Source organism: Microcebus murinus, chromosome 8 (genome assembly GCF_040939455.1).
Source record: "Microcebus murinus isolate Inina chromosome 8, M.murinus_Inina_mat1.0, whole genome shotgun sequence".
NCBI classification, from domain to species: domain Eukaryota; kingdom Metazoa; phylum Chordata; class Mammalia; order Primates; family Cheirogaleidae; genus Microcebus; species Microcebus murinus.
Genome location: NC_134111.1, coordinates 69,886,768 through 69,908,436, shown reverse-complemented (window position 1 = coordinate 69,908,436; position 21,669 = coordinate 69,886,768). Strand labels below are relative to the sequence as shown.

At 36.0% G+C, this 21,669-nt stretch overlaps 1 protein-coding gene across 1 annotated transcript in view; it reads left to right on the top strand.

The window, feature by feature from the left end:
* DNAH7 (dynein axonemal heavy chain 7) overlaps nucleotides 1-21,669 on the top strand; it is a 255,045-nt gene that overhangs the window by 184,036 nt on the left and 49,340 nt on the right. The window contains exons 47-51 of the mRNA XM_012776948.2: nucleotides 1,203-1,393; nucleotides 7,328-7,461; nucleotides 8,204-8,539; nucleotides 20,251-20,377; nucleotides 21,370-21,564. Coding sequence (XP_012632402.2) covers nucleotides 1,203-1,393; nucleotides 7,328-7,461; nucleotides 8,204-8,539; nucleotides 20,251-20,377; nucleotides 21,370-21,564 — 983 coding nt within the window. The remainder of the gene's footprint in view (nucleotides 1-1,202; nucleotides 1,394-7,327; nucleotides 7,462-8,203; nucleotides 8,540-20,250; nucleotides 20,378-21,369; nucleotides 21,565-21,669) is intronic.

Below are 21,669 nucleotides of genomic sequence, written 5' to 3'. Positions count from 1 at the left end.
CTCTGGGGGTGGGGGGGGAAGGGGGAAAGGCAACACATGTAACCTAAACATTTGTACCCCCATAATATGCTGAAATAAAAAAAAGAATTCATTTAGCCAGGACTAACCTGTGGGAAGGAGCAGACTATATCTGCATTTTCACTGCAATAGAGATCCAAATACCTGTCATTCCAGTGCCCTGAACCCCTTCCTTCCCATCCAGATGGCACACACTGTCCATTCAGGGGCTCCTACAAAATGCCATGATCCAAGTTTGGCTATGATAACACCCCAGACACCAAAATGTAAGATTTACATGCAGCAAGTATATCAATAACCTCAGCAATGTCGCTGATCTTTGACCCAGGGATTTCCCCTTGTAGAATGCTATTAGAAGAAAATATTCTGAAATGAAAAGTTTTGTACAGTGCTATTTATAATACTAAGAATAGGAAATAATACAAATATCTAATAATAGAGCACTGGTTTAAAAAAGGAGGGGACAATATGATAGACCATTATGCAGTAATTAAAAGCAAATTTATTTGAGCTTTTAATAACATGGGGAAATATTTATAAGTCAAGCAAAATAATTAGGATGCAAAATTCAATGTGTTGTTTAGTCTTAACTGTATGTGTAAAAATATTAAATAATAGTGAAGTGAAAAATAATTTATTCAACAATTATTATACCATATATAGTTTTGTGCCATTTTTCTACCAATCTATATATGGTATGAGTCAGTTGTATAAAATGGAGAGGGAGAGGAAGAAATTAAGAAAATCTAATTAGGGTTAGTTTTCCAACTTACTCTTTATGTTTTCCTATATTTCCAGATATTGTACAATAAGTATGTTATTTTGATAATTAAAAATAAAGTAATTATTTATAATAACTACAACTATAAATTTTTTTCTCCAGTGTCTCAGATGGATGGACTTCACTGCCATCATTTTTAGACACTTAGTGAATCCCAGGTCAGGTGGGGGCAGCCAGCAGGACTATGGCTCAGGGGTATAGAAGCAAGATGGCCAGGTAGACATACTAGTTACACCCTTCCCACAGAATGCAACTATTTTTATGGCATCATTTCCCTATACTTAGAACCCAAAAATAATAACTAGGAACATAAGCAATCTAGAAGGTTGAAAGAACTCCGAGGGTTGAATGTTTATAGTCAATATTAAAAATAACATGGAATCTTTTTCTGGTTTTATTCCAGTGTTACTAGAAAATGTTGGAGATGAACTAGATCCTATCTTGGAACCTCTTCTACTAAAACAGACCTTTAAGCACGGTGGGAGCACATGTATCCGGCTTGGTGACTCCACAATTGAATATGCGCCCGACTTCCGCTTCTATATTACTACCAAGCTAAGAAATCCTCATTATCTTCCTGAAACATCAGTGAAGGCCAGTATCTAAAATGAATGTTTCTTTATCATATTTTACAGTAAGTGACTGTATTTTCCTCCTGAGCCCTAAGAAGAATTCGTCCTAAGAAAAATGGACTTTGTCCTTCTTTGTGTTTCTTGAAATTGCTATAATAATTTCCAGCTGTTGCTTTTGTGTGTGCATGTAAGTCATAAAGGAGCCTTCAGTATGCTGTGAAAAAAGACTATCAGAATCTAATTTCTACAACTGATATGATTCTTAGATTTTCATTGTTAAAAATAGATGACATATTCACATTCTTTCTTTGTAATAAATGATAATATGCTAATTATTGGAATTGAAATTCAGAAACAGAACTCCATTCTTCTTTCCAAGACTAAGGTTGCTGCTATCTGATTTTATATAATTACTTAAAAGAACTGTTTTCAATCACTATTCTTTTAAAGTACTAAAAATTCCCTTAAAGAGTAAAGTTGGCTCAAAGTTTTAGTCAATGACTAAAATGACTTGAGATGTTGATCTGCAGCTGAGCTCCTGGAGGTTTTAGGACTATACTTTATTCTGTTATTATTCCTAATTCTTGGCACTAGTTGGCATTCAGTAAATGTTTGTGGAATGAGTGAATGAGTAAGTGAAGGATTGCTTTCATTAACAGAAGCAAGCAGGAGAGGATGTTAAGAAATACTTATTCATGGCCAGGCGGTGGCTCACGCCTGTAATCCTAGCACTCTGGGAGGCTGAGGCGGGTGGATTGCTCGAGGTCAGGAGTTCGAAACCAGCCTGAGCAAGAGTGAGACCCTCGACTCTACTATAAATAGAAAGAAATTAATTGGCCAACTAATATATATACAAAAAATTAGCCGGGCATGGTGGCGCATGCCTGTAGTCTCAGCTACTTGGGAGGCTGAGGCAGCAGGATTGCTTGAGCCCAGGAGTTTGAGGTTGCTGTGAGCTAGGCTGATGCCATGGCACTCTAGGCTGGGCAACAAAGAGAAACTGTCTAAAAAAAAAAAAAAAAAGAAATACTTATTCAGATTTTGAAAGTCATATATAGAGGCAAGATTTATCCAGTGAGTTCAAATGGTCTACTTTATCAGAAACATTTAAATTAACCTAGGCCTCTCTCTGCAGAGAGGCAAAGAAAGGACTAAGAGGGTGTAATTTATTCTTTCCAAGATAAATAAATATGATCTCTGCTCTCAAGAGGTTTACATTATAAATGTATATGCAGAGTGACCAATGACTAGGAAGACAGGAGCTACAAAGTGTCCTGGGAGCTCAAAGTATGAGGACATTTAGACTGGACTTTCAGGGATGCCAGGAAGACTGGGGGAAAATGGGATGACCCTTGAGCTTAATTTTAAAAACAGAATGTTAAAATATGGAAATTCTTGGCCAGTGTTTTTAATTAATTAAAATACAATATGTTATCTAAACACCTAAAAAGTATCTACTATCTACTTACCTGTTAGGAGAAAGAATGTCCAGTAGTAGTAAAGTGCATAGATTCAGGCGCCACTACCTTGGTTCAAATCCCAGGTCTGTTATTTGCCAGGTGTGTGATTTGGGGCAAGTTATTAACCTCTCTGTGCCTTAATTCCCTCATCTGTCAAATGGGAATAATAAAAGTGTCTGTCACATACAGAATGATGTGAAGACTAAATAAATTAATCTATGTAAAATGCTTAGAATTAGGCCCAGCAGGTAGTGTTATATTAATGTTATTTATTAGCTTTATTTAAGTATTTTAAATATAAGTGAAAAAGAAAGAAGCCTAAAAAGAAATGATAAAAGCTGTGTTAGAAAAAATGTTTTTAAGTAAATGACATGGAAACCTTTTTTACTTTTCAGTAAAATATGTGAAAATATAATACAATTCTTAGTTCACTAATAACTGGTTATAATAGAAGTCATAAAACGCTGTGGGGAGGAAATATCTATGATTCAGTATCAAAATCCTTAACATCCCTAGAGTGTCTTATTGCTTCATTATTTTTAATTGCTGGAATTGATTAAACAGGGATTAGAAAACATAGCGAGGCAGTTACTTGCTTTCATTTACAAATTAGAGTACTTCCTCTTGATCCCATTTTTAGGATCTTTTATGTACCTTTGCCTTTCAAGAGCACCCAAGGGATGGTGCCATGCTGCTATAATCCTTTTGAGTCTAAATGAAAATAAAATTATGAAGCCATTTTTTATGATCTTAAATGTTTGTTTGTGAACAAATGGCTAGATTTGCAAAATCTAGATTTTAAAAGATCCAAAATTAATGGAATATGAATGAATACTTCCTTGTATCTGAGCACAATGAAGTAAAAGTTGTAAAACATGCATTTTGCTAACACTGTGCCTATGGTTTTTGGATTAAAGCAAATGGAAACTGTGTACATGGTTTCTCATGCCAGTAGGGAAAATCCCTTGAAAGCTGTAATTATAGTTTTTGATAAATAAATGCCAAAGCAGTAGAGAATTATTAAATATATAATATTTAATGAGTTTTCCAAATTGTTCAATCTCAAGAATTGCTTATTATCTCATCTAAATTTATGATTATATCCATGTAATCTCTACTAAGTGGCATCCAAAGGCCTACTATGGGGCAAGTGGGGGAAAAGTTTAACCTAAATGATACCCACCATGGAGAAGGTGTCTAGGTTTACACAAAAGGAGGGAATCGCCTTCCTAGGGGTATTGCAAGAAGCTAATTTACACTTACTGACCCCAGATAGGAAAAATTACTCTGTTCCTGCAGAGGAAATATTCTCATATAAGGAAGGGCAAGGAAACACACTGTCTACCATCCAGTAGCCAGAGCTGGGAATACACAGATGAAAAGACAAAGACCAAAGAGAGAGAGAACAGCAATGTCAGTAACAGCATTACCTATTTTCAGTTTGGAAGAAAGGAAAACTTTTGTGCTTTGGCAATGCAGACTATTTCCAAATCAGGCACAACCACCAAAAGTGCCAAAGTACTCGTTGAGATTAGAAAAATAACATCTTTTACCCTCCTTTTTTTAACCTCTTGCTGCTAGGGAAATAATGTTGTCTTTAGGAGGGAGACTAGTGGCTGTTTCTGTAGTTGTGCAGTTTGTATATAGCTCAGAGATGGAATTAAATAGGGCTAAAGTCTAGCCCCAAGCTTCTTAGGTGTTGGCCTGGTGTGGGGCTCAGTCTGCATGCAGATGGCACGTTTTTCTAACCCACACAAGGTACATCATAGAATAGCAGAGCCTTGGAAGGAATAAAATATAAAAACAAGAACATTTGTGCTATGCAAATAAGTCCTTCTAATAACCTGAATGTGTTATGTTTGGTTGATTATAACCTACATATAGATAGTTTGCCCATTGGGTTATTTTGTTTCTTCTCTCCTAATTCTCCTGTTTTAAAATTCTAATTTAAAAAACTCTCAGATTTGGGCATGTCAAAATGGGATTTTTTTTAGCTGCCATCATCTGGCTAAGTTGTGATATAAAATATATTAAAAACTTTTGGACAAAATTTTCACTAATGTATAGAGTTCAGTGGTGTTACTTGGACTTAGCAAAGTACTTCCTATTGAGAGATCTCCTTTCTTTAGAGAAGTGATGAAAACAGGAGCAAATACTGAGTCGCCTATTGTCGTTTATGGTAGTTCCTGAAATTTTTGTAGTATTTTCAAGGGGAAGAAACTAGTATTTTTAATATTTATGATGACTGAGTATTGAATTCTCAGACACATGATAGAAAAATGTTTATTTTTGGTTGTACATGCCCCATGCCCCAATGGCATATAAAGACTGCTTCTTGGGGTCTATGTACACACCATCCAGTGTTGGACCCGTCCATTGCCTGTGTTCCTCTAAATATGCGTTGTGTTCCTCTGCTGATTTGCCTGCACTGTTTTGTCTGCCAGGAGCAACCATTCTCAATCCCAGCTGCACAGTAAAATCACCTGGGCAGCTTTTAAAACTCTCTTTACCCAGGCCACACTCCAGATCAATTAAATCAAACTCTCCAGACACTATTGGTTTTTACATTCCTTGGGATATTCCAATAAGCAGCCAAGGTGGAAACCTCCTGGGCTATAATGTTGCCACCTTCTTTCTCATGAATAATTGCTAATCACCCCGTATGTACATCATTGCTTGGGGGAAGCCCTCCTTGACTTGCTGACCTGGGTTGGGTGCCCTTCCTCTGTGCTCCTACCAGGGCTATATGCCCCTGGATGTTGTCTGCACTTCTCTTTGCTCAACTCAACTAAAAATCCTTAAGGGCAGCGACCACACCATACCTTATTCTTCATTGTAGCATGAATCCTGATTCATAGTGGCTATTATTTTATATGAAATACCTTGGGAAATAACCAAATGCCAAAAATTTTAGGAAACAGAAGTAGCAGAAAGCAACTCCACAAACAGGGTGTATTGACATTCTGATTGTTCACTCAGTAGTTTTTTAGGGAGCATTACTTTGTGCCAGACAGTAGAGGCATAAAATACAAGATGATCCCTGTACTAAAGTTAGTTTCACTGTAGACTAGGAGAGAGATGAGTAGACCCATGATTGTATTCAGTATGATGTATGCTATAAGAGGTTAGAGCCCCTATGAGGAAGTACAGGAAGAAGCCTGGGGTAGCAGTGGGGGCAGAACACATTCTCTGGGAAAGTGTCCAAGAGGAGGTAACATTTGATCTGCACATTTGACAGATGAATAGGAGTTGATCTGGTGCATAACAAGGGGAGGGCATCTGTCCAAGTAACACAAACATTGAAGCACATGGAGGCATTTCATAGTATGGGATTCCATAATCAGTGCAGGGTAGCTAAAATGAAAGGCACAGGAAACAGATAAGTGGGAGGTGATGCTTAAGACATAGGTGCAATATATACAACTATTATGTATCCATAAAAATTAAAAACAAAAAAATATTGATACATCATAATAGAGTCATCTGACTTCCAAAAAAAAAAAAAAAAGACATAAATGCAGACTTAATTCAAGACATGAGGGCAGGCAAACTGCAAAATAGATGAACAAACAAAACTGTGAGGATTTCAAATGAAGCCAAGGTCAAGTCAGTGTTTATTGCCTTATGATGACCAGAGCCAGAAAGTTTCTGTGGTTTATTACTATGTGTATTGATGGAATGTGCAGAGGCTGGGCAGGGATAAGATTGTAGAGGGCCAAGTAATGAAATGAGGTAGAGACAGAAAACATATATAAATAACATTTTCAATAAGTATTGTTGTGAAGGCACAAAGAGAAATCATTCCATAACTGGAAGGGATTGTGGGAGCAATACAATGATTTATTTGTTGTTGATTTTTTTTTAAAAAGAGACCTGGACATCTTTGTAAATTTATGGGAAAAAAGGGAGCAAATTTTAAGATTTGCCTGTAAGAGCAATTAGGTACCTGGATGAAGCAAGTGTTAGCAGACAGCCTCTTGATGGACACCATTAAAATGTAAATTCCTTAGTTCACAATAGTGACTGATTATCATATTGTAAAACTACTTTACTCATGACAAGTAATTACAGTGTTTTTTTTCTCTTATCTTGCTTTGTAAGATTTCCTTTACTTTTGACACCACTAAGATTCTTAAAATGTAAATCAGCTAGTCCAAGTAATATTAAAGATAGCTTCCAATCCAATTCTAATGGATTTTGGTGTTAAAGAGTTGTCAGAAATTAGATCAGTTTGAAATGAGAATAAATTGATTACCAAACAAACCCTTTGAGGTATTACATTTCTATGAGAAACTGTAGTGGATTTTTAATCCAAGAATCATGCTTCCTTATGCTTTAATTATAGTCTCTATAAATTCTATAGTGTATAGACACATACACACACACACACATATAGTAAATAGAGTCTATTTTAAGATCGAAACTTAATGTATATGAGCAGAGACTTTTCCAATAGAAATAATGATGCAATATTTGTATATCATTCCATTGTATAGGTAACATTATTAAACTTCATGATCACTTCTGAGGGAATGCAGGATCAGCTTCTGGGAATTGTGGTGGCACGAGAAAGGCCGGATCTTGAAGAAGAAAAGCAAGCCTTGATATTACAAGGAGCTGAAAACAAAAGGTTTGAAATATCATAAAACACAGAATTATTCTTATTTGTGTCATGATCACTAGAATGAATTAAAGTACATTTTAAAGTTCTTTTTTGTTAAATTTAATAGGTACATCAAATGGGAAAATTTAAGAAGAAAGTGTAAGGAATTATAGTGCCTCTGTGTTAATTTAGAAAATTGCATTGCTGAGTATAGTTTTAAATGCAAGTTCTTAGGCACTGGGAGAACCAGAAGGCCTGACACAGGTCCAGGCAGTGTATTTTCAACTGTTCAATCAAGTTTTAGCACAAAAGTTTTAGTATTCATTATGTAACTGAGATAACCTGTTTTTACTGGAGCATGGTATAAAGGAATGAATATGCTGCATCCCACTTTCTGCTCACAACATCTATATCATAGGTAGAGAGAGTAAAGCTGCATAAGTCATGTAAAATTTCAGAAAATAAATGGAGTGATCCTTTCTGTTCATTCTGAACTGAGACACTTGATGGGAGAGTAGATTGTCTGGCCATATATTTCCCCAGTTACCACATACACGATCATTAAAAAGAGAACTGGAGCAGAAAGGCCTGTCTTTGTGACATTTTGCAAGATAAGAAATTAATTATACAACATCATCATTACGGATATTTGTCACAGAGTGATGCATTTCTTTAGGTTACAAACTCTTTGTTTCTTATGAAAGAATGTACACGTGAAGTGATTTTAAACGATTTCTTTTTCTTCTGAGAAAATTGTGTTTTATTCCAGGCAGTTAAAAGAAATAGAAGACAAGATTTTAGAAGTGCTTTCATCTTCAGAAGGCAATATATTAGAAGATGAAACTGCTATTAAGATATTATCTTCCTCCAAGGCTTTGGCTGATGAGATTTCTCAAAAGCAGGAAGTAGCCGAAGAGACAGAGAAGAAGATCGACTCCACACGCATGGGCTATCGCCCTATTGCCATCCATTCCTCCATCCTGTTTTTTTCTATTGCTGATTTAGCCAACATTGAGCCCATGTACCAATATTCACTGATCTGGTTTATTAACCTTTTCATCCTGTCTATTGAAAATTCAGAGAAATCAGAAAATTTAGCAAAAAGGTATGTAAAGGAAATACTAATTAATACTAATAAATGCATGAAAAGTAGGGAGTCATGTATGACTTCCTTGTTGTCTTAGAATGGTGTGAGCATTGCAGCCACTTGCCTAAAATGAACTTGATTAATCATTGTACCAGAAATAAATTTGAGTGTTAGAAATTGAACAGATGGGCCCAAATTCAGTCTGCCAAGAAACTGTTCACTGAGATATAGGATTATAATGTAATTCTAAAAGAGGAAACATTTACCTTTGTTTATCATTTGCAAAATATATTAATGAGTGGAGATATGGAAACAGTAGTTAATAACACTTAAAGAGATGACTCCTATTCTCTATGAGCTTGCATTCCAAAAGTTGCAAATTCACACTTTGAATCACACATATATAAAATTTGTCAAGTAGCAGAGTAAAAAAATCTCAAACTTTATGATTATTTGTGGCAACAGAGTTTCTTTTGTGTTATTCTTATTTACATAAAATACCTAATATAAGGAATTTTACCTGTTGACTATTATAAATAGTGGAATTAAGACCTAACTTAAAGTAAATCTATAAGAGAATAAAGTTTCATTTGATATTTTATCAGAGAGATGATTTTTAGTTTGACATTAAAACATGTTTTTTATAGAGTATAATGTGAAATTACTTCTTGAACAAAGAAAGTAATTAATTGCAACCTTTGCCCTTTATAACCTTGATCAATATGAACCTAGATACATCAGTTTCTTTACTGTTCACACTCATAAACAAAACTCAATTTAATATATATCACTCACAGGTAAGAATTATTTGTTAGAAATCCAAAATGTTAATCTCACTGAAATCTGAATTGAATTCCTTTCATTTATCATAGTAGAGGTCTAAAATTTTGAATATTCTTACACTGAGCAATTTTTTGTAAGATTTAATATTTTACAAGTTTAAATATGAGACTATTAATAATAAAAGAGTAAGGCCGATGCCTTACTTTTTGGCTTGGCAAAAAATTTTCAGATGTCTACCAATGAGAAACAAGAGAGGGAGGAGAGTAAGTTATTTCTTGGGAAGAAATGCATGATGATAGAGTTTAAAGTTCATTTTTATATTATGATATTTGAAAATGTTTAGGTTACTTCTCTATTTCTTCCAGTTCTGAAATTTTCAAGTTTATCAGGGATTACTGAAATAAAACAAAAATTTTAAATGATCTGTCTTAGAAAAGTTCCCAGCTGTTTGTATTACAAATTAGTTAATGAAGCACACTTGTGTGCTTTTCTCCCTAGATTCTGAGTTCTGATGAAGCAAGGATTTTTAAAGGAAATATACACAACACTTACCGTGTGCTAATCACATTATAGCCACACAGTAAATGATGCTGTGTTTTTCACTGCAGGTCTTAAAGTTTACCTTAGTTAAAACAGTAACCACCACAATGTTGTTCTCTTAACTAGTTTAAAATCAAGGTATTTGCTAGAGTCTAGAGAAGAAAATTGCTTTGGTCTGCCATTTAAAGACATATTTTTCATATAAAATTTAAAAATTAGAGCAATTCTGTGCTTTAAAAATAATTATTTTTCCTTTATTTTCTCTTATTATATCAAATAAGAACTTATCCAAGATATGAAATCTGTTTTTTTATTCCTGTGCTATAATCCCTTAAGATTTAAAGAAAATCACATCCCTTTTACCCAGATGCCAATAGAAAACAAAATGTGGCTTTTCTTTTTAAGGTCTTTTAATTTAGAAACAATGAAAATCATATGTATGACTATAGTAATCCTAAAAGTATAGTTCTAGAACCAAAGAGTAAATAGAGAAAATAGGTTTTAAAACCTTTATTGAAATTATTAATATACATACAGAAATGTGCAGAAACCAGAAGTATTTCCCCAATGAAGTTTCAAAAGTGAGCAAACCTGTGTAACTAGCACCCAGCTCAAGACACAGAACATTATCAACAGCCCAGAAATCTCCCTGGTATCCCAGTCTAGTCACTAACCCCTCCCCCCAAAGTAACCATTGTGGGGACTTCCAACATTATAGATTGGTTTTGCCAGTTTTAGAACTTTATATAATTGGAACCACACAGTGTGTGCTCTTCTGTCTGGCATCTTGCACTTAACATTATGTTTGTGAAATTCATGCATATTGTTTTGTGTAGTACACTATTTTGTTTACTTTCCTTGTTAGTTTTCCATTGTGTGACTACTGTTGGGGAAGTATAATTAAAAACTAACTCTTCTCCCAACCCAGAAATTCTCTCCACAAAGGTAGTAAAGAAAAAAAAAAGTTTTATTATTGAATCAGTATTAAACCAGAATGTGATGCGCATCATAGGCAATCCACTAAGAGATTGCAAAGACAGAATCTCACCCCCTTACTTATCCAAGCAGATACAATCCCTTACATCACACTTTGTTCATCCTAACTTTACCTGGCAATTGAGGGGACCATCTGTGTTAGCAAATTGGCTTTATCCAGAGGAAAACCACACTTTTTGTGTCTATACGACAGGAGGTAGTTCTGCAAATTGGAGCAAGGAGCCCTCTGAAGCTAGGCTCCTACCCTTCCACAGAAGCCCAGAGATAGGTGTGCTAGCTCCCTTGATGTTTACATTTCAAAGTAAGGGCTCCCAGGTGTTTAAGAGAAAGACATTACTGGGTCTTAGAACTGACAAAGCACTGATTAGTTTTCTAAAGGATTCATATACATTTCAAAGAGAGGAGAAAGTACTTACAAATTTAGATTTTCTAAATTAAATGCTCTAAAGAAGTGAAGGGGAATGTCCCTCCTTATTTTCAACATGGAGAATAAAGCCTCTTATTTTTATTTTTATTTTTTTTATTTATTTATTTTTTTTTTGAGACAGAGTCTCGCTTTGTTGCCCAGGCTAGAGTGAGTGCCGTGGCGTCAGCCTAGCTCACAGCAACCTCAAACTCCTGGGCTCGAGTGATCCTTCTGCCTCAGCCTCCCGGGTAGCTGGGACTACAGGCATGCGCCACCATGCCCGGCTAATTTTTTATATATATATCAGTTGGCCAATTAATTTCTTTCTATTTATAGTAGAAACGGGGTCTCGCTCTTGCTCAGGCTGGTTTTGAACTCCTGACCTTGAGCAATCCGCCCGCCTCGGCCTCCCAAGAGCTAGGATTACAGGCGTGAGCCACAGCGCCCGGCCCTCTTATTTTTATTTGTCCTAACACTATACCACACAGATTTTATCCATTCTACTGTTGAGAACATTTAGGTAACTTCCAACTTGGGGTTATTACGAATTTTTGCTGCGTCATTTCTGTGCATGGCTTTTGGTGCAGATATGTACACATCACTGGTAGGTATATATCCAGGAATGGAATTGATGATCACAGGGCAAACATGTGTTCCCTTTTAGTAGATACTGCCAAATAGTATCCCAAAGCAACTATGCCAAGAGAGAAGCCTTTTTCATCCTTTTTTAAAAAGTAAAATAAGAGTTTTCAATTAAGAAGATAGCTCCAGGCCTGGCGAGGTGGCTCAAGCCTGTAATCCTAGCACTCTGGGAGGCCAAGGTGGGCAGATTGCTCGAGGTCAGGAGTTCAAAACCAACCAGAGCAAGAGCGAACCCTGTCTCTACTATAAATAGAAAGAAATTAATTGGCCAACTAATATATATAGAAAAAATTAGCTGGGCATGGTGGCGCATGCCTGTAGTCCCAGCTACTCTGGAGGCTGAGGCAGCAGGATTGTTTGAGCCCAGGAGTTTGAGGTTGCTGTGAGCTAGGCTGACACCATGGCACTCACTCTAGGCTGGGTAACAAAGCGAGACTCTGTCTCAAAAAAAAAAAAAAACAACAACAAGAAGATAGATCCAAAATTAGAAATTAAAGAAAGATTACTTAAGTTCTCATAAGAATGATTTGTTTATCTGCCAACCATTGATAAACATCAAATAACAGGTGGACTTTAGCCAGTTATTGGACTATAGCTGTACCAAAATCATAGAAAGCATGTGACTATTAGTACTATCCTACCAAATTGTTTTAGAATCTTAATATTTGGTCTAGAATTTTCTCTCATTTCCTTTACTTAGGAATATAAATGTACTTTATACTTGTTTGTCTTCTTATGGTTTATTATCCATAATAATTATTGTTTAAGTATGACACCAAGAATATATTAGTTATAACTACTGTGGTATATACTTTGAAATTGCCACAACTTGGATCATCTGTTATTTATAAAATTTTTAATGTTTTACAATTTATGTAGCAGAATAAATTAGTAACTATAGCAAAAAATACAGAAAGAAACATCTAACTAGGATATAGGTTTTTTTTTTTTATTTCGGCATATTATGGGGGTACAGATTCTAAGGTTTCAATAAATGCCCATTTCCCCCCTCCCCCCAAAAGTCTGAGTCTCCATCATGACCAACCCCAGATGGTGCACACCTCACTCATTATGTGTGTATATACCCGCCCCCCTCCCACCTGCCCAATACCCTATTACTGTAGTACCTATGTGTCCACTTAGGTGCTACTCAGTTAATATCAGTTTGCTGGAGAATATATCTGGTGCTTGTTTTTCCATTCTTGGGATACTTCACTTAGTAGTATGGGTTCCAGCTCTAACCAGGAAAATATAAGATGTGCTATATCACCGTTGTTTCTTAGAGCTGAATAGTACTCCATGGTATACATATACCACATTTTATTAATCCATTCTTGGATTGATGGGCACTTGGGCTGTTTCCACAGCCTTGCAATTATGAATTGTGCTGCTATAAACATTCGAGTGCAGGTGTCATTTTTGTAGAGTGTCATTGGATCATTTGGGTAGATGCCCAGCAATGAGATTGCTGGATCAAATGGTAGATTCACTTGTATCGCTTTAAGGTATCTCCATATTGCTTTCCACAGAGGTTGAACTAGTTTGCAGTCCCACCAGCAGTGTAGGAGTGTTCCTCTCTCTCCGCAACCACGCCAGCATTTATTGTTTGGAGATTTTTTGATAAAGGCCATTCTCACTGGGGTTAAGTGATATCTCATTGTGCTTTTGATTTGCATTTCCCTGATGATTAGAGATGTTGCGCAGTTTTTCATATGTTTGTTGGCGATTCTTCTGTCTTCTTTAGAAAAATTTCTGTTCAAGTCCTTTGCCCACTTTTTAATGGGGTTATTTGATTTTTTCTTCCTGATTTTCATGAGTTCTAAGTATATTCTAGTTATCAGTCCCTTATCGGATGCATAGGATGCAAAAATTTTCTCCCATTCTGTAGGTTGTCTGTTTACTTTCATGACTATTTCTTTGGCTGTGCAGAAGCTTTGTAGTTTCATCATGTCTCATTTATTTATTTTTGTTGCTGCTGTGATTGCCTTTGGGGACTTCTTCATAAACTCTTTGCCCAGGCCGATGTCTAGGCGAGTGTTTCCAACTTTTTCCTCTAGAGTTCTAATAGTTTCATACCTTAGGTTTAAGTCTGTTATCCAGCGTGAGTTGGTTTTTGTGAGAGGTGAAAGGTGTGGGTCCTGTTTTAGCCTTCTACAGGTGGCTATCCAGTTTTCCCAGCACCATTTATTGAAGAGGGATTCTTTTCCCCAGCGTATGTTTTTGTCTGCTTTGTCAAAGATTAGATGGCTATATGAGGATGGTTTTTTTTTTTTTTTTTTTTTTTTTTTGAGACAGAGTCTCGCTTTTGTTTCCCAAGCTAGAGTGAGTGCCGTGGCATCAGCCTAGCTCACAGCAACCTCAAACTCCTGGGCTCGAGCGATCCTTCTGCCTCAGCCTCCCTGGTAGCTGGGACTACAGGCATGCACCACCATGCCCGGCTAATTTTTTATATATATATATCAGTTGGCCAATTGATTTCTTTCTATTTATAGTAGAGACGGGGTCTCGCTCTTGCTCAGGCTGGTTTTGAACTCCTGACCTTGAGCAATCCACCCGCCTCGGCCTCCCAAGAGCTAGGATTACAGGCGTGAGCCACAGCGCCCGGCCGAGGATGGTTTTATATCAGGATTCTCACATCTGTTCCACTGGTCAATGTTCCTATTTTTGTGCCAATACCATATTGTTTTAATTACTACAGCTTTGTAGTATAGTTTGATATCTGGCATGTTAATGCCTCCCATTTTGTTTTTGTTGCCTAGAATTGCTCTTGATATTCGGGGTCTTCTTTGGTTCCATACAAAGCGTAAAATTATTTTTTCTATATCTGTGAAGAATGCTGATGGGATTATAATAGGTATTGCATTGAATCTGTAGATCACTTTGGGTAGTATAGACATTTTGATGATATTGAGTCTGCCGATCCATGAGCATGGTATGGATTTCCATCTGTTTACATCCTCTGCTATTTCCTTCCTCAGTGTTTCATAGTTCTCCCTGTAGAGGTCTTTTACGTCCTTAGTTAAGTATATTCCTAGGTACTTTAATTTCTTTGTTGCTATTGTGAAGGGAATTGAGTCTTTGATTTGGTTCTCAATTAGATTGTTGTTGGCGTATATGAATGCCTCTGATTTCTGTGTATTGATTTTGTATCCTGAGACTTTACTAAATTCATTGATCAGTTCCAGGAGTTTCTTGGTTGAATCTTTGGGGTTTTCTAGATACAATATCATATCATCAGCAAAGAGTGAAAGTTTGATCTCTTCTGCCCCTATTTGGATACCTTTGATTCCATTTTCCTGTCTGATTGCTGTAGCCAAGACTTCCAGCACTATGTTGAACAGAAGTGGAGATAGTGGGCAGCCTTGTCTGGTTCCAGTTCTAAGTGGGAATGATTTCAATTTTTCCCCATTCAGTATGATGTTGGCTATGGGTCTGTCATATATGGCTTGTATCATGTTTAGGTATGTCCCTTCTATGCCTATTTTCTTAAGTGTTCATATCATGAAAGGGTGTTGAATTTTGTCAAAAGCTTTTTCTGCATCTATTGAAAGAATCATGTGGTCTTTGTTTTTGCTTCTGTTTATGTGGTGAATTGCATTTATAGATTTACGTATGTGGAACCATCCCTGCATCCCTGGGATGAAGCCCACTTAGTCGTGGTGGATTATTTTTTTGATAAGTGTCTGGATTTGGTTAGCTAAGATTTTGTTGAAAATTTTTGCATCTATATTCATTAGGGATATTGGTCTGTAGTTTTCTTTTTTTGTTGCATCCTTTCCTGGTTTTGGTATCAGAGTAATATTCGCTTCATAAAAGGTGTCGGGGAGGTTTCCGTTCTTCTCGATGTTGTGGAATAGTTTCTGCAAGATAGGTACTAGTTCTTCTTTGTAAGTGTGGTAAAATTCGGGTGTGAAGCCATCTGGACCAGGACTTTTCTTTTTAGGGAGATTTTTAATTGCTGTTTCTATTTCAGCTGTTGAGATTGATCTGTTCAGGGAATCTATTTCTTCCTGGTTGAGCCTAGGGAGGCTGTGTGTTTCTAGAAATTTGTCCATTTCCTCCACATTTTCCAGTTTGTGTGCATAAAGATTTTTGTAGTATTCATAAATTGTATCTTGTATCTCTTTGGGATCAGTTGTGATATCTCCTTTTTTGTTCCTGATGGAGCTTATTAGAGATTTCTCTTTTCTGCTTTTCGTTAGCTTAGCCAATGGTGTGTCAATTTTGTTTATTTTTTCAAAGAACCAACTTTTTGTTTTATTAATCTCCTGAATAGCTTCCCTGTTTTCAATTTCGTTTAGTTCTGATTTGATCTTGTTGATTTCACTTCTTCTGCTGGGTTTGGGGTTGGTCTGTTCTTCTTTTTCCAGCTCTTTGAGTCGTTTCATTAGATTGTCTATTTGTGATCTTCTTGCCTTTTGGTTATAGGCATTTATGGAGATAAACTTTCCTCTCAGAACTGCTTTAGCTGTGTCCCAGAGGAGTTGATAACTTGTCTCTCCATTGTCGTTTTCTTCATAGAATTTTTTTATTTCTGTCTTGATTTCTTCATTTACGAAGTAATCATTTAGTAAGAGGTTGTTTAATTTCCACGTTTTTGTGTAGAAATGTGAGTTTCTGTTAGGGTTGATTTCTAGTTTTATTCCACTGTGATCTGAGACGGTACATGGTATGATTTCTATTTCTTTAAATTTCTTGAGATTTTCTTTGTGTCCTAGGATATGGTTAATCTTAGAGAATGTCCCGTGAGCTGATGAGAAGAATGCATATTCAGTGGATTTGGGGTAGAATGTTCTGTAAATGTCAGTCAGACCCAGTTGTTCTAGAGTTTTGTTTAAGTCCATTATTTCTTTATTAATTTTCTGTTTGGAGGATCTGTCTCGTGCCGTCAGTGGGGTGTTGAAATCTCCAGTGATTATGGAGCTGCTATTAATCCATTTGCTTAGCTCCAGTAAGGTTTGCTTTATGAATCTGGGTGCACCTAAGTTGGGTGCATATATATTTAAAATTGTTATCTCTTCTTGATGAACTGTGCCCTTCACCATTATATAATGACCCTCTTTGTCTTTCACTACTTTTGTTAGTTTAAAAACTAAGTCGTCTGAAATTAGAACTGCCACACCAGCCTTCTTTTGGCTTCTATTTGCTTGGAATATTGATCTCCACCCTTTTATTTTTAGTCTATATGCATCCTTGCAGGTTAGATGTGTTTCCTGAAGACAGCATATACTTGGCCTGTATTTTCTTATCCATTCAGCCAGCCTATGTCTCTTGAGTGGAGAGTTTAAGCCATTCACATTTATTGAGAGAACTGATAGGTAAGGTAGATTACTGTTCATTCTGTTGGGTTGGATATTGTTGCTATGATTTCTGTCTTGAGCCATTGTAATATCTGGCCTTTAATATCTTTGGGTTTTGGTTGTTTTTATATTCGTGGGTTATTATTATGATGTTCCGTGCGTAACGCTGTTTTAAGTACTTCTTGTAGGGCTGGTCTTGTCTTGGTGAATTCTCTGAGCCTTTGCTTGTCTGAGAATGTTTTTATTTCTCCTTCATATATGAAGCTTAGTTTTGCAGGGAATAATATTCTAGGCTGGGCATTGTTTTGTTTCAAAAGAGTGAGAATGGGGCCCCAGTCTCTCCTTGCTTGTAAGGTCTCATTAGAGAAGTCTGATGTTATTCAAATTGGCTTTCCCTTGTATGTTACTTGCTTCTTTTGTCTTACAGCTCGTAGAAGGGCCTCTTTGGTTGATAACTTTGGTCAATCTGATGACTGCATGTCGTGACGTCTTCTTGTTTGCATTGAATCTCCCAGGGGTCCTCTGAGCTTCTTGAACTTGTATATCAAGATTTTGAGCAAGGCCTAGGAAATTTTCCTCTATTATATCTTCAAACAGCTTATCCAACCCTTGAGTGTTGTCTTCTTCCCCTTCTTGTAAGCCTATAACCCTCACATTAGGTTTCTTCACATAATCCCACAGCTCTTGTAGGCTTTGCTCTTTTCTCTTGTTTCTCTGCTCTATTTCTGTGACTGATTTATTTAATTGGAGGGTGTTATCTTCAAGCTCTGAGATTCTTTCTTCGGTTTCATCTACCCTGTTCTTGAGACTTTCCACTGTATTTTGTAGTTCCTTGAATTGATTCTTCTTTTCCAGGAGTTCGGTTACAGTTTTCTTCATTGTGTCTATTTCTTTTCCCATATCTTGGAGGCTTTTTGTGGTTTCTTTATGTTGGTTATTGAGTTTTTGTTGCAGCTCGGTGAGTGTTCTTATGATCCACATACGAAATTCCTCTTCTGTCATATTGGTTTCCTGATTTTGGTTGGTGTTCGTTTCTAGGGGGCTGGTGCTCCTCTTTGGGGGTGTGTTTTCCGTTTGGTTCTTCATATTTCCTGAGTTCTTTTGCTGATTTCTTTCCATGTCGATCAGTTGTTGTTTCTTTCCCTTGCCGCTGGTCTCCGGGCTGCTCCGGTGATCTCAGCCTCCAGTTCTCCTCCGCAGCCTCCTCCCGTGGAGTCTCCCGGGGTCTCAGGTACCCCTCCTTCCGGCCCTTGTCCACTGTATGCTCGTCTTCTTGCTTCTTTCCTCTAATTTCTGCTAGAATCTGTCTTTTCTGCAGAGAGACTCTGTTTGGCGGTGTTATTCGTCCGCCATCTTGCTCGCCCCCCCAGGATATAGTTTTGTTATAGGGATCAATTGAAATCTCTCAAGATCATTTCCCCATATTATTAAATCCTACATAATTTTTAGTAACTGTAAAATATACCATTTTATGCATGTACTATCATTTTCTTATTATAAGATTTATAAATAGTCTTTAGCTTTTATATTATAAATAATGCTGCAGTAAAGATAAATGTCCACATCATTGATTATTTTCTTAGACTAGAATCCCAAATTAGGACAAATGTGTTCACTTTTTTCAGACTCCTGATATAAATTCCTTTCCTGAAAGAGTTTTCAAATGCACAGCTCCATAGGAGGAACATAAATAATCTTACATCACTACATCACTCATCACCATTGTGGCCCCAGGAATTTTCTCATCTCTGTATTTCAGTTCTGACATACAGCTGGTGAAAATCTCAGCGCTGTATATTTATTTTTTGTTTTCTGTGGTGGGGAGTGAAGCCAGCTTGCTTCTATGCCACCATTTTGAATCCACCTTTTTTTTTTTAAACTGCTTTCTTGATCTACAATTCACCTACCACACGATTCATCCATTTAAAGTGTACAATTCAATGGCTTGGGTATATTCATAGATATATGCAACCACCTCCATAGTCAATTTTAGAATATTTTTATCACAGCAAAGAGAACTCCTATATCCTTTAGCTACATTCTTCTATTCTGCTATCCCCATTCCTAAACGACCACTAATCTACTTTCTTTCTCTCTCTCTCTCTGTCTCTTTTGAGACAGAGTCTTACTCTGTTGTCAGGGCTAGAGTGCCGTGGCCTCAGCCTAGCTCACAGCAACCTCAAACTCCTGGGCTCAAGCAGTCCTTCTGCCTCAGCCTCCCAGTTAGCTGGGACTACATGCACACGCCACCATGCCCAGCTAATTTCTTCTATTTTTAGTTTGTTTTGGCTAATTTCTTTCTATTTATAGTAGAGACAGGGTCTCACTCTTGCTTAGGCTGGTCTTGAACTCCTGAGCTCAAGCAATCCTCCTGCCTCGGCCTCCCAGAGTGCTAGGATTACAGGCGGGAGCCACTGTGCCTGGTCTAAAGTCTTATATTGATGTTAAGAATTATTATGGACACAGATCACATGTTAGCCCTTACTAGAAAGCTGTTAGCTGGAAATATTGTGATTATTACTATTTTCATGTTTTGTCTCTACAGCAAATAAAAATGCAGTTTATCAAATTTTGTGATTCTCCAGCTTTTATGGATTTATGAGCAGAGTAGCACAATACTAAACTATGTTAATTTAATAAAGAAGCTATTAATTTTAGTTTGTTCGTTTAATACATAATATAAAACATTTGGAAGTATTTATAAAGAGGTAAAATTTTACCCCCAGAAATGCTTTGTAGTTTAAAATATTCTACAGGCCTTTTAATCTAATAAATTAATATAATACCATGCACTTTTTTCCAAAAGGAAGATTAAGTTTTTTTAAAAAAATCATTCAACAGTAAAATGCAATTCTACTGAAGTGTTTCTACATTGTGTAGCTCTCAAATTAGTGCACCCAGTTAATGAGGATCCTTGATTGTTTTGAGGCTAATTGACCAGAGAAGAAAGTTTATTAAGAGAACATACATCTAAATGGTTTGTAATGGGTTTTCTTAAGAGCATTTTCTTTAAAGTATAATACATTTTTATTTATTTACTTTTTTTTCCTGTTGACCCTTAGGCTTCAAATTCTCAAGGACCACTTTACTTATTCACTCTATGTTAATGTCTGTCGGTCACTGTTTGAAAAGGATAAGCTGCTCTTTTCCTTTTGTCTAACTATAAATATACTGCTTCATGAGCGTGCGGTCAGTACTCTTTTTGTTTGTAAGGAAAAATGTCATAACATTAACACTGTTTCATTAATTTACTAATTTGTATGGGAATATATTTTAAACGGTTGTAAATAATGAAAAAATAATACTAATCATTATAGTTAAGGCAAGATGTGAGACTGAATTTCAGAGGCAAAATATAAATTAAGCACAGAGTTCATTATGTTACTATTAAACTTTTGTATGTTTTATTTTAAAGTAAATAAGTTTATTAGAATCTCATATAAGTATGCATATAAATTTACTAAATATTGATATTGATATATATTGAATATTGATATATTTACACCACATATAAACTATAATGTTTTTAAAAACTTGTGTAAGGTAGTCAAATCTAACCATTTGGTCTTAATATCTTACATAAATTTTTGCTATCTTTTAAATCTATTCATTTAAAATATAGACAACACTTTAGAAACAAAAAAGTGTTCTATCAAGTCACTATTTTATACACACTTATGTGTTTAAGATTTACTGATTTCATATGGTGAAGTGTTGGTTGAATTCTGAAGAAGTTAAGGCTTTATTTTTGTATTTTTTGCCAAAGTCTTAAAGCAGTGACTCATACCTTATGTAATATAATTGAAAACGTGGCAGATTGATGGATTTCTGTCGTTCTACAGTTTCTAGAGCCAATAGGACTCTAAGCAGTCATTTTGGAAAACTAAATAGAATATATTTGGTTAGACTAGTATTTCTGGAGGAAAATTATCAAAAAGTAGCTATTTAAAATGGAACTATTTTGAAAACTGGTTACAATGGGCACGTTGGTTTCTTATTTTATCAGTAGCTATAGAATTTCATAGAGACCATACATGAAACTTGCAAATCCATAGAATTTCATAGAGACCATATATGAAACTTGCTGCAAATCCACAATCAACTCTTTTTAAATGGTTGTAAACGTAACTAGTTTATGATGAAATCATTTCTGACTCTTCATGCTGCCTTGTTTTCCAAAGATTAATAAAGCTGAATGGAGATTTCTGCTGACTGGTGGCATTGGGCTGGATAACCCTCATGCCAACCCTTGTACATGGCTTCCTCAAAAATCTTGGGATGAAATTTGTCGATTAGATGAATTGCCTTCCTTCAAAACCATTCGCAAGGAGTTTATGCACTTAAAGGATGGATGGAAAAAAGTTTATGATAGTTTGGTATGTTTTAACTCTTATTCCAAAGTTTTTAAATGGAGGAAATAATATTAAATAATTTACTTTTGATATCTTTGCATAAAAGCAAGATTTAAATGAGCTTTAAAC